The 13916-nt window shown below is 48.5% G+C and overlaps 1 protein-coding gene across 4 annotated transcripts in view; it reads right to left on the reverse strand.

Moving 5' to 3' along the window:
- Positions 1-5966: 5966 nt before the first annotated feature.
- Positions 5967-13916, reverse strand: part of ACTL8 (actin like 8) — a 71612-nt gene continuing 63662 nt past the window's right edge. For all 4 annotated transcript variants that reach the window (XM_003814442.5, XM_055097482.2, XM_055097478.2 and 1 more), the window contains 2 exons: positions 9639-10010; positions 5967-7259 (listed from right to left, as the gene is read on the reverse strand). In XM_003814442.5, coding sequence (XP_003814490.1) covers positions 6507-7259; positions 9639-9986 — 1101 coding nt within the window. In that variant the 5' untranslated portion in view covers positions 9987-10010 and the 3' untranslated portion in view covers positions 5967-6506. The remainder of the gene's footprint in view (positions 7260-9638; positions 10011-13916) is intronic.

Consider the following 13916-nt stretch of genomic DNA (forward strand, 5'->3'; position numbering starts at 1 on the left):
AACCACCCAGAGCAGCTAAATTCCGACTGCCAAGCCTTTATTAGTGGTGACAAAAGGTAGCAAAAACAGCACAGAGCTTTCTACTCCCAGTGGGGGTTGCAGTCCCAGGAATTAGTCATGTTTTGACTGGTAGAGTTATGGAATTTATAATGGAGGCCCTGGAGAAATTAAACCCGGATTACGGCCAACCCCTTCCCCCTGCCGAATGTCTCCAGTGGGAGCAACATGGCAAGGCTCTCAGTCGCTCCAGGAGACTGATTTGCTGGCTGGAAGAGCTGGGCTAAGATCATGACCCCACAAGCACAGGGTTACAGAGGAGATGGCTCTGGCCTGCCCCCCACCTCCCTGGGGGTATGTCCACTCCCATCAAACCCTAAGGAGTGGGAGTCAGGTCTGTTATCCATGTCCCCAGCAGCCCCACCTGGTGTTCAGCAAGGCTTGCCAAGATGAATCTGTGTCTTCAGTTCATCAGTGTTGTCCTTCCTAGGTGAAAGCAATGTCCTCTCCCTGGAGGGAGGTAATTATAGAGGGGACAACCACAGATCTAGGTAATCAGGAGAATGGCCTGAATTTGGGCGAGTGTCATTAACTCTGTATTAATTACAGAAGAAGAGTAGACCCACCTCTCATACTCTGATTTTAGGGTCTCTTAAAACTCTGAAGATTCCTAAGATGGTTGTATATCAAGATCCTAACACCTTAGTGGAAAAGTTAATCAAAAGGACAGGATGAAAAGGAACCTTTCCTAGTAGCATGAATGTGTGCTGGGGCCCGTGCATCATCGTGGAGTCTCCTGGCATCCTTAGTCCTGGATTTTTGTTGCAGTGATTCAGGGAGAAAAATTACCTTTATTGAGCACCTACTATGTGCCAAGCTCTGCTAAGCCACTTTACAAACATGCTTCAATTTAACAGAGCCTAGCAAAGGGCCTAGGACACAGAGAAAGTGCTTACTGAATTTCACTAAATGGATAAATGGCTTTAATTCCCATATCAGCCTTATGAGTTAGGTATTATTATCACCACTTTACAGATGAGGCCATGGAACCAGAGACGGGCAGTGCTTTGCCCAAAGCAACACAGCTTATAAGTGAGGAACAGAGATTCCGGCCTGCATCTGCCTGACTTTGACAACAGAGTTTGTCCTCTCCGCCAGGGTTCCTGCTTTCTCAGTAGGGACTGGCTTCTTGGAACCAGAGATCATGAATGAGAGGGGAGAGGAGGTGAGAAGCCCAGGGGAGCTGTCCAAGACTTGTAGTGCTGAACGGAAGAGCTAATGGAACAAGCACAGATGTACGCAACTGACGAAGAGCTGGTCTTGCCCTCAATGTGAATTCATCTCATTCTTCCACCTTGAGATTACTCTTCCGAAGTCTTTCACTCTGGGCTGCCTTTCCTGCCATAACCCAGGCACTAAAATAGCTCCAAAACTGATAACTAATTGCAACCACTGCTGGAGGATAGGGAAGATCTGTTAGCCCCTCAAACTCACCAAGACCCCAAGTATCACTGAAGCCAAATTCCCAACCCAAGACATCAGAGGGGAACAAGGTCCCAGGTGATATAGAATTGTTAGCCTAGAGTCTAGTGAAATATCTATTTTATGGTGTATGTTATCACTCTTTGTCTGATCCCTCTCTGAGCCCCTATATTCTCCGAGCTATACCCAGAGAGCCCTGCGTTCTCCAGTGATGTCATAATTCTGCTTACAAGTCTGTCCTTGATGTGACCCCTGATGTCCTTCAAGAGCTGAGCCTGTCAACAACCACCTTCATCCTTCCCTACTCCCTCTCATTCCCCAGCCATTTCAAATGTTCCATCTATTTAACCCCCCATACCAAGGTGTCAAAGGCAACCATGGGGGTGGCAGTGGGGAAAAGCATTCCAAACAAAAGGAACAGCATCTGCAAAGTCCTGTTCCTCTGGCAAGAGCCACCTCAGGCATCATTTCCTACAAGAAGACACCTCTGGCTGTTTACCTCTCCCTGGTGCCATGTACCCCCGACACCTGTGATACCTCCGTGTCCAGAATGTGATTCTATCCCATCACTCCATGTCTTAGTCTGTTCCTGCTGCCATAGTAAAATACCACAGACTGCATAATTTACAAAGATTAGAAATGTTTGGCTCACAGGTCTGGAGGTCAAGATCAAGGCACCCACAGATCTGGTGTCTGGTGAGGGTCCACTCTCTGATTCCAAGACCGTGCCTTATCGCTGCATCCTCCAGAAGGGAGGAATGCTGTGCTTTCACATTGTGGAAGACTGGAGGGCCAGGCAGCCAAGGCCCTCTTCTATGGGGAATTAGTCCCATTCATGAGGACAGAACCCTCATGACAATCACTTACTTCCGAAAAGGCCCCACCTTTTTACCACCACCACTATGGGGATGAGGTTTCAACAAGAATTTTGTAGGGACACAAACATTCAGACCACAACATTCAGACAAGAAAAGAAATTACCCTGCAATGCCTTTCCCCGGGGAAACTAAGCCAGTACTTTATGTTTTAACCATGTTGTATCACTAGCATCTATCTGCCTGTGAGCAAGTAAATATAAAATGAGCCAGGTGTGTGCCTAGGGATTTGGCCAATAGAGGCTGGTGTGTACGAAATAATAGCTAACCTTCATGTGCCTGGCGTTCGCTTAGTGTTTTATGTATGTTAACTCACTAAAACTATATGGCAATCATCTAAGCCACCCTGAGGTAGGCATCTTTATTGGGCCCACTTTACAGAGAGGCAAAGTAAGGCATAGGGAGGTTAGCAGAGCCAGAAAGCAGCAGAGCGGGGACTGCAGTCCATGAAGTCTGGCTTCAGAGCTCATGCCCTTGTCCATTTCACCATCTGTCTAAGAAAGGGCCCTGGAGGTGGGAGAGGCCACACACTTCTCCTCTAGAGCCAGGAGAGTGCTCAGTGTCAATGCCGACTTAGTTCTCAGCATCAGCAGAACCTAAAGTTTCTGCCAGGGTTATCTTGGGGAACTCAGGCATCCAAACCCTACCCACACCCAGATGCAAGGGTACTAAGCCCCAGCCTTGGCAGCAGAAATTGGCAGGACTGTATTCTCAGAACTGGGGATGGGTTGCCTGGGGGCTCTTTCCCTTTGTCCCCTCTGCCAGCCCCACCCAGCCCCTGACCCAGCTGCCAAGACCCTGCCTCCCTCCCCTCTGCACCTGGCTGCCCCTGGCAGGCAGCCCCAGACCTCTCACAGAGGATGAGCCTCCTCGAGCTCTGAGCAGCTGCCAGGACTTGCTGGAGCCCAGCAGGCATCTTCTGGGCACCACGTACCACCCCGCCAGGCCAGGCGTGCCAGCAGTTCTGCATTAGGTTGAAGGCCCCACACAGCCCATGGAGCTGCTATTTTTAATTTAATTGGAGAGTCAGAGGAGAGAGAGAGTACCCAACAAGGGAGTTCTAAAAGCTTTGGGAGTGGGGGAGAGGGGAGAGAAAGTGAAGAAAAGTTCATAATTATACACTAGGCAGCCAGATTTGATGCTTGAACAGAAAGGTTAAATGTTACATTCAGAATGAAATGAGGAAAAGAGTTCTGATGACAGTTGCCCAGAGCTAAATAAGGAAAGAAAATGCCCCTTGCCCATCTCCTCTCCAGGCCCTCCTTTTCCTTGTCCTCATTTCTAAGTTTCCCCCACTTCTGCCTTTTAAGGCTCAGGTGTGTACAAATATAAGGGTTTCAAATGCAAAGATTTCTGCCCAGGGTGCCCACACCTCGACTGCTATCCGAAAGCAGCTTTCACACAAGCCTGGAAAAAATCACACATCCGCATCTCAGGCCAAGGGAACCAAGAAGGCCCAGAAAGCTGAGAAGGCAGCCTGCCACTATCGATGATAACACAGGATTTAGTATGGACAGACCTAGATTCAAAGCCCTCCTCTGCCAAGGAACAGACACTGTGGATCAGCTCACTCAAACCTGTGTGCCACCTATTTCAGCTACCTCCAAGTAATGAGCCAAACAGAAATCTGCTAGGTGACAACTTTCTAATAGCAAGTGACAGACCCAGATAAGACACTCCCTTCATGCTTCCTTTTCCTGCCGGAAATATAGGGGGTGATGCCTGGAGCTGCCACAGCTGTTTTGTGACCACAATCCAACAAGCCTACATGCTGAAGGTGGAGAAATGGAAAGAAAAAGAGAGACCTTGGTGATGTAGATTTGACACTATTCACCTGGAGTGTCTACTTGTTGCCTGAGACAAATAAATCTGTTTCAGCCACTTTTAGCCTAGTGTTCTAGGAATGCTGAATCCATTCCTAACTCTGACAAATCATGAATAGCTTGAACTTGAGTGTGAACTTGAACAAGTGTTTAACATCGCTCATCTTTGGTTTTATTTGTAAGTGGAGACAAACGTCACTCATTTCACAGTGTGCACGTGAGGATTAAATGTGATTCCATTTGTAAAGCTCTCACCACAATGCTTGGCAAGCGATGGTAGCTGCCATTGTTATTAACACTCATGTTTAATAGGCGAGTGACATCACCTTAAAAGCTTGAAAGTCATTTCTCTTACCTCAGTAGCACGTCACAGCTTCAAAGTGAGTTCTCATCCCCTATCTTAGTTCATCTTCAACTCCAAATCTCTGAGAGAAGGTGGTTATTACTTCCTATTTTATACTTGATAGACTCAAAGAGGTTAAATAACTTGCCCAAGGCAGCTCAGCTCATGATAGGGCCAGCCTGAAACTCAATCTGACACCAAGTCTGGGGCTTGCACCAGGCTGGTTCTGAGTTGGTCTACCTAAGAATTGTTATTCCAGGCCCCCACTCTTTTCCCTGGGGACTGCTGATGCTTCAAGTGTGGGAGCAAACACATGAGAATATGGCTCATGTGTTCAAAGACAAGGTGAGTTGGACTCTGCCCTCCAAATTCCTCTACTTGCCCTGAGATATCTGGGTTCCTTGAGCTTCAGTCTTCCAGACTACACTTGTTACTCTATTTCAGCTCTTAACATTAAGGAGCCAAGAATCCCTTTCAGAAACAGCTGGATAACACTGTGGTTGAGAGTCCAGGCTGGGTTCAAACCCCAGTTCTGGCACTTAACAGAAAACACATTTTATTAAATAAATAGTATATTGTGGCTCCCTTCTCTGTATTAGTCAGAGTAAGCAAAACAGTTGCTGTAACAAACATCCCCACACTCTCAGTGGCTGAACATAGATTCTTCATGCCACAGGCTAGTGTTAGTGGGGTTGGGCAGGGGTTTCTGCTCCACCTAGGCACTCAGGCTCCTTCCATCTGCAGCATTTGCCATCCATCCCCTAGGGCTTACACGTCCTCCCCATTGACCCATCCCACAGGCTGTGAAGGAGTATTTTTAAGGTCAGGTGCATGCCAACTGAGCCAGAACTCAGCCACCTGGCCCTATATAACTGCTGGAGACTTGGGAGCATTGCCTCACAGTGTGCCATGGAAGGAGAAGACACAGTTACTGATGGTCCCTAGCAACCTCATCTCAGTCCATTCCATTGAAAGTGGCCATCCCTCCACCTCCAGATCACATGACCGTGTCACATTTGATTCATTTCATTCTTCATCATCAGAAATATGTTTACTTATATACTGTCTACAATAGATCCCACAGGAGGCTGTAAGCTTGAAACCAGAAACCTTGTGCATCTTTCTCAAGTCCCCAAGGTCCAGCACAGCTCCTAAAACACGCGAGGTACTTGAATATTCATCAGATATATACCAAACAAATACGAATAAGAAGGGAAACTTTAAACAGAATATTGGGACACCTGGGATGGATGGATAGAATGTGGCAGTGAAAGAACACGGGGTCCAGACCCTTGCCTATTCTGCTCAGTGGCAGCCACTGTTCATAGGCCCCAGACACCTCGGAGCCCGCCCTGGCCCCCACCTGGCTCTCTCACACTTACACTCCCTAAGTCTCCCCAAGGGGCTGCGCACCCTACCCCCATCCATCACAAGAGCCAGCATTGCTTCCAAACAAGCTATTTATTTGCAGATATAAAACAAGATCCAACCACGGGCGGCAAGGGCATCCCAGGCTCACCTGCAGCAATGCCTCCCTGGCCAGAAAGGGCCTGTAGGACCAGAAATGTCAACTGTCCCCCATCCCCTAGTCAAAAATAATTGGGACTCCTAGCAGGAGTGTTACCCCAGTTAAAACCTACTCAACCAAGAAGAATGAGACAAACCAGGGGAAATGCCAATGAAAAATCAGTGGCTCTCAGGCATGGAGATGGCAGTCAGCCACTCATACCCCAATGATAGGCCACCCTGGAAAAACTGTCCCCTGCAGGGTTTCCAAGGATGACATCTTGTCTTCCCCCTTGGGTAGGTCCCACTCTTCCAACAAGATAAAACCTTAGAACCTAAAAAATACCCTCATGCCCCCAGAATTCCAAAGCCAGCTCACCCCACCCCACCTCATTCTACCCCCACCCAGAACATTTTGCTAAAATTAATCCGCCCGTGCCCATCTAACAGGAGCCCATTCTCAGGAGTGAGCCAGTAGGGTCACATCCTCATATGCTCACCATACTCCTCTCGGGACATCCACTCAGACTGGTAGGTAGAAAGGTGAGCCACCACGGACGCTCCTAGCCAGACACTAAAGTTTCTATTGGAACCCTCCCAGACCGTGGCCTTGGTGGAGGAGACGTGATCCCCCACCAGCTCCCTAAACAGGCGCTTTGTGAACCCGGGATAGAGGGTGTTGCCCCCGCAGGCCATCACGTGGGAGACCAGCAGGGGGCGCAGGGAGATCTCGCAGGACTCCACGGATTCCACAATGGCCCGTGGGATGCTGGGCCCCGGCTGCTCGAACACCTGCGGGCTAAAGAACATCTCAGGAGCCACCCGCTGCATGGGGGTCAGCTCCACGCGGGAGCCGTCTGGGAGCTGATAGGTGTTGCTCTCATCCAAGGCACTCTGCTGCCTCTCACGAAAGTCCAGGGCCTCCCCCAGATTCTGCGGCACGTAGCACTTGTTCATCTGAGTCACGGCGACTGTCTCCAGCTGAAACAGGCAGCGTCTATCGCAATCTTCCTTAAAGAGACTCTTGAGGAGATAGGCGGAGAGATCCTGGCCGGCGAACTCCAGCGTCTTGCCGCTGGCGGGCAAGGGGCGGCCCTGGTGGAAAGGCTGCACGCGGGTCAGGCCATAGCCAGAATCAACCACCACTCCGGTCAGGAGGCCAGAGGCATACAGGGACATCTGCAGCTGGTCGGCCAGGAGCACCGATGGGACATGCAGCAACTCAAACAGGATCTGCAACGAGGGAGAATTCACTCAGTGCATTTCCCCCCAGCACAGAGCCCCATCCTCGGGGGGACTCTCGGGCTGCCCCAGGATGCTGCGCCCAGGGCCCCTGGAGCTTATGCAGTGAGGATAATGCAGCAGCTCTGGAGGATTAGAAGGGGAGCTGGGTTTGCCCTCAGGAGCTTGTCTGGTCGTGGCTGTTCAGAAGACCACTTCGGTGAAGGGGTGAGAAGAGCTCTGTGGGCTGCAAGAAATGGTTCTGGGACACTGGCTGCAGGAGCAACGTGGCCACGGGTCACATGTGCAGCCTGAACCGCCTCTTTAGAAGGAAGAACAGATTAGAAAAGAAACAAGTGTTGCGTATTCACCACTGTCTCCAAACAGTGGAGGAAGACTAGAAAAGACAGACCAGAAAGATAAGACAGACAAGAAAAAAGACGCCAGAACGAACGAAAAAGGAAAGGAAGGAAGAAAAGAAAAGAAAAAAGAAAAAAAGGGAAAAGATGCTCACTGCCTGGCAGGAAAAGCCTTATTTTTTCTTTTAAATAAAAACCTTACAAACGTCAAGACAAACCCGGAATTCTGGTATTTAGGGTTTGCCAGAGTCCCTGGGCTGGTTTTCTCCCCCTGCTCCTCACCCCCTGAATCTTTACAAAGCCCCCCTGCCCCCCATTCCTCAGCTCTGGCAGCCTCCCCAAGGTTCTAATCCCATAGAAGCAGAAAGATCCTAACAGTCAACCCTTCTGTGGCCCCAGCCACTTACTCACCTCTTCAAGCCCCCACAAGCCAATCGTCTCCCCTCAGTGGGAGGGGGCTCCCTCCATTACTACTCTCAGAAAATTGTCCCCCCACCAGCCATTTCTCAAAATAGCAGCCAAGGTCCTCTTTTTCAAGTAGAAAATCAGATACAACTCCCCCATTTAAAACTCTCCATTTAAACTCCCCAGGAACTTCCTATTCACTTAGAGCAGTGGCTGGCAAGCATTTTCTGTAAAGGGATAGACAGTAAGGGTTGCCAAATTCAGCAAATAAAACTACAGGATGCCCAGTTACATGTGAATGTCAGATCAATAATAAATAATATTGTAGTGTAAGTATGCCCCATGCAATATGAAACATACTTAAATACTAAGACATTATTTGTAATTTATCTGAAACTCAAGTCTAATTAACTAGGCATCATGTATTTTATGTAGTAAACCTACAATAGTAAATATTTTAGCCTTTAACTGGATGTATGGTCTCAGTCTCTGCTGCAACAACTTAACTCAGATGCTGTCGTATGAAAGCACACTCTGCCAAACCCTAAATATCAGAATTCCTGTTTTGTCTTCATGTTTGGAAAGTTTTTATTTAAAAAATAATAATAGGGCTTTACCTACCAGGCAATGAGCATATGTTCTTTTTTCTTTCCTCTCTCTATCTTACATAACATATAAATGAATGTGTGTGGCTATGTTCCAATAAAACTTTATTTACAAAATAGGTGGTGGGCCGGATTTGGCTCACTGGGTTGCCAATCCTTGATTTAAAGTAGAATCCAAGCACTCCCCACAGCCTACCAGGCCTACAAGGCCCAGCCTCCTCCAACCTCACCATCCTATTTGCCTCTTGCCACTCTTGCTGCTGAAATCACCTCCGTCAGAGAAGCCCTTCCTGAGCACTCTCTTCAAACAGGTTCCCCACCCCCAACAGTCCACCATGATCCCATTTCATTATGGTTCTAGAACTCATCACTACCTGGAATTATTTCTTAACCCCTTCATGGAAGCTCTCTGAGGGCCAGAACATGGCCTATATCAGCAATTATGGAATCCATAAGCAAATATCCCACGTCTCCCTGGTAACCCCCTTTCCACCAAGCACGTTGGTTGCTGCATGTCCGTCTGCAGGTGGGGCCTCCATAAGCTCCCCTGCTTAGTGGCACACCAGGCACTCACTAGGTTCTTGGGAAATGTTTGTGGGGCAATTTGTTGGTTTCTGTTGGGTTTTTGTTTTGTTTTGTTTTGTTTTTTTTGAGACAGGGCCTTGCTCTGTTGCCCAGGCTAGAGTGCAGTGTCGTGATCTCAGCTCACTCTATTCTCGACCTCCCGGGCTCAACTGATCCTCCCACCTCAGCCTCCCAGGTAGCTGGGACCACATCTGGCTAATTTTTGTATTTTTTATAGAGACAGGGGTCTCACTATATTGCCCAGGCTGGTCCTGAACTCCTGGGCTCAAGCAATCTGCCTGCCTGGGAGTCCCAAAGTGTTGGGATTACAGGCATAAGCCACCACACCCGGTTGGCAATTTATCTTAAAAAGCAGAATTCCTGGTGCCCAATCAGTCCAGACATAGTGTCAGTCTGTTTCCCGCTCCCGAGTGGGAGCAGGCCCCGGCAGGCCTCACCTCCAGCATCTTCTTTCGGTCCGCAGGCTCCCTCAAGGGTGTCTCCGTGATGATCACAGGGGGGACCTCTTGCTCCCGTCTGTGGTTCTCCAACACAAATGACCAGAGGTACTGCACACCCTCCCAGTTGAGGATGCGGCCCCGCTCGATGGGGTAGCTAAAGGTGTCAGGATGGCAAATGTCGATGCCCAGGCTCACACGCCTACGGGCATAGCTGGGGCCAGGGTTCTCCTTGCACGGTAGGTAGTTCACGATGTTCGGGAAGACCATCTGAGGCTCATTCCAGCCGGCCGTGCCAGCCTTCAAAAAGCCAGACCCGTGGTCAATGATAACGGTTCTTGCAGCCATGGCAGAGGCAGAGGTGGGTGGGACCTGCGGACGCAAAGGATGGGGTTAGTTGTGCAGGCAGCCTAGGCCACCATAAGCAGCTTCCCCCTCTACCCAACAGTCAAACCTCAGGCTCCCCCTGAAGCTTGTCCACTGCCCCTTCCAAGCCTTTACACAAGCCATTACCTGTGCCTGGAACACTCCCCCCATCCCAAATTCCCAACCATCCTACCAGGCTCCCTTAATGGGCCACATCCAGGAAGCGGCCCCCACCCCTCCTGCCCACTCAGCTTCTCCCGCTGCACTTTGCACACACATGTATCCTGCTAGGTGAGCACTTCTGCCCCACAATCCAACTCTGCAAAGGGTTGGCTTACTCTTGGCAGACTCAGCAAGAAGCTTGCCACTTGGGAAGTCCTTGTAGACACTGGCTGCCTGATTAGAGGGCACAAGGAACATGAAACATCAGCCTCAGAGCCACCACACCTTCAGTAATAACAATGTCATAGCAACAGCAGCAGAAGCAGGCATTGTATTAGTGAGCATGGCAGCAGCTACAGGGACCATTTCTGGAGAACCTACTCTTTCTCCAGTACTACAAGGAATGCTTTGCATGTTAGGTTGGACTAGGTAAAACTGTCATTTGTGTCTGTGAAAATGGTCAGAGATCAGCAATTTCACATGGTTTCACTTGATACATGGACTCATTTAATATTTGCCACGATGTATAAGGCAGGTGATGTCCACTTTACAGATGAAGAAACTGAGGCACAGAGGGGTAAGATTACTTTCCTAGGGGTATACAACTAACAAAAACAGAGCTAAGAGTCAAACCCAACCCAGACTGCAAAGGCGATGTCCTGAGCATCAAGCATGCGAGGCACCAGGCATTAGGTGTTAAACATGAGCTAAGCATCTAACACCTGATGATAAGGGAGACTATCAGGAAGACTCCATGATTGTGGTTAGTTTCTTCATCTGTAAAGTGGAGAGAACAGCAACCCCCCTGCTGAAAAGGTAGGTATGGTCACTACCTGATGTTCAGACTTACTCAAAAGCTACAGTAGCCAAGACAATGTGGGGGGCACTGGTAAAAGAATAGTCAAGGCCAGGCACGGTGGTTCACGCATGTAATCTCAGCACTTTGGGAGGCCGAGGCGGGCAGATCACCTGAGGTCAGGAGTTCAAGACCAGCCTGGCCAACATGATGAAACCCCATCTCTACTAGAAGTACAAAAATTAGCTGGTGTGGTGGTGCGCCTGTAATCCCAGCTACTTGGGAGGCTGAGACACAAGAATCACTTGAAACCGGGAGGCGGATGTTGCAGTGAGCCAAGATTGTGCCACTGCACTCCAGACTAGGCGACAGAGTGAGACTCCATCTCAAAAAGAAAAAAAAGGGAATAGTCACAAACATAGATCCATGGAACAGAAAGTCCAGAAATAGGCCCACACACAAAAAAAGTGTCATTTGCTCTTTGACAAGGTCGAAAAATAATTAAATGGAGAAAGGACAGTCTTTACAACAAATAGCAAAGAACAATTGGATGTCCATATACCAAAAAAAGAACCTTAGCCCATACCTCACACCTTACAAAAAATTAACTTAAAATGGATCACAGAAATAAATGTAAAACCTGAAACCGTAAGACTTCTAAAAGAACACCTAGGAGAAACCACGAAGGCAAAGTTTCCTTAGAACATTAGAAGTCTGACCCACAAAAGAACAAATTGATAAACTGGATTTCATCACATTTAGGAACTTTTGTCCTTCCAAAGATGCTATTTACTACAAAGAGACTGAAAAGACAAGGCATAGACTGGGAGAAAATACTTACAAATCATATATTTAATACAGAACTCTCAAAACCCAGTAATAGGAGAAACAAGCCAATTTTTTTTTTTAATGGGCAAAAGCTTTGAAGAATCACTTCACCAAAGAAGATAGATGGATGGCACATAAACACATGAAAAGGTATTCAGCATTATTACTCATTAGGAAAATGCCAGTTAAAATCACAAGATATTTCTATACACCTACCTATTAGAATGACTGAAATTAAGGCCCACCCTTACCAAGTGCTGACAAGGAAGTGGAGAAATTGGAAATCCCATGCACAGCTGGTGGGAATGGCAAATGACACCAGCACTTTGGAAAATGGTGTGGCAGTTTCTTAAAAAGTTCAGCATACTTTGGGAGGCCAAGACGGGCAGATCACCTGAGGTCAGGAGTTCAAGACCAGCCCGACCAACATGGAGAAACCCTGTCTCTACTAAAAATACAAAAACAAACAAAAAAAATTAGCTGGGCGTGGTGACACATACCTGTAATCCCAGCTACTGGGGAGGCTGAGGGAGGAGATTCGCTTGAACCCAGGAGGTGGAGGTTGCGGTGAGCCAAGATCGCACCATTGTACTCCAGCCTGGGTGACAAGAGCAAAACTCCATCTCAAAAAAAAAAAAAAAAAAAGTTCAACATACACCTACCGTATGACCTGCATTTCCACTCTTACGTATTTACTCAAGGGAAATGAAAACGTACGTTCACACAAAAACCTTTATGCACATACGTATAGTAGCCAGATAGCCTTATTCCTAACTGCCAAAAACTAGAAACCAACCCAAAGTCCTTCAGCTAGGGAATGAATACACAAATCTCCATTCAGTGGAATACTACCTGGCAATAAAACAGAATGAACAACCGATACACCCCAAAACATGAATATGTGCATAAATCTCAAATGCCCGAGGCTGAAAGAAGCCAGACCCCAAAGACGACAAACCGTATGACTCCATTCCCAGGACATTCTGGAGTAAAACTATAAGGACCAAAATCAGATCAGTGGCCGCTGGCAGCCAGGTGGTGAGAGGGGATGACCAGAGGGGACATGGCAGAATTTGGGGCCATGACGGAACTATGCTGTATCTTGTTTGTGGAGCTGGGCACACTTCTGTATGCATTTGTTAAATTCCCACAACTATATTATTTTTAGAGTAAACTTTTAGTAAAAACAAAGTTTTTTTTTTTGAGACAGGATCTCGCTCTTGCGCAGGCTGGAGGGCAGTGGCACGATCGCGTCTCACTTCAGCCTCAATCTCCTGGGCTCAAGCAATCCTCCCACCTCAGCCTCCTGGGTAGCTGGGGCTACAGGTGCAAGCCATGCACACCCAGCTAATTTTCCTAGGCAACAGCCTAGGCTGGTCTCAAACTCCCGGGCTCAAGCAATCCGCCCACCTAGGCCTCCCAAAGTGCTAGGATTACAGTTGTAAGCCACCACACCTGGCCCTAGTAAAAAAAAATTTTAAGGGAAAAATCCAGCGGGTGTGGGAATATTCAATGAAAGGTGTATGAACTCATCTTGCAGAATACAAATTGTCAGACAGACAGCAGACTGGGTGCCTAGACTGTATGTGGGTGTTTCCTGTAAGAGAGGCCTCCGGAAAGGCAGCTCAGCCCGAAGGCAGCATTCTGGAGCTGTCGCTCCCCCAGCTATCCGCTCGGCTTCCGTTTCTGGACAGCAGTTGCATCTACCCATCACTATTGAGCATGAGAGCCATGGCCTGGCCCTGGCCAGTGGCTCCCTGCTGTCACCGGCTGCAGGGCAGAGAACAGGCTTATCTGCCTTTAATCGGCTCTGACATAGGCCTGGGGAGAGCCAAGAAGGAGCTTGGAGATGGAGCTGTGGTGACCCGGCCTCCTGCCTCGCCTCCTGGCAGGCTGAGTGATAGATTCCTCACACTCAATCATCCAGAGTGACAGAGAACTGGCCGCCTGCATGACATTCCGGGAAGCGGGCTCTGCTGCCGACAACGCCCTCTGCACCATGAGAGCAGGTGACTGATAAATGCTTCTCGGCCCTGGCATGTGGTGTCATGGGAGACACTGGCAGAGTGATCTCCACTGTGGCTGTGAAACAAGGTGCGCATGGCAAGGGTAGGGGATGGAAAAGG

This window comes from Pan paniscus, chromosome 1 (genome assembly GCF_029289425.2).
Source record: "Pan paniscus chromosome 1, NHGRI_mPanPan1-v2.0_pri, whole genome shotgun sequence".
Lineage (NCBI taxonomy): Eukaryota > Metazoa > Chordata > Mammalia > Primates > Hominidae > Pan > Pan paniscus.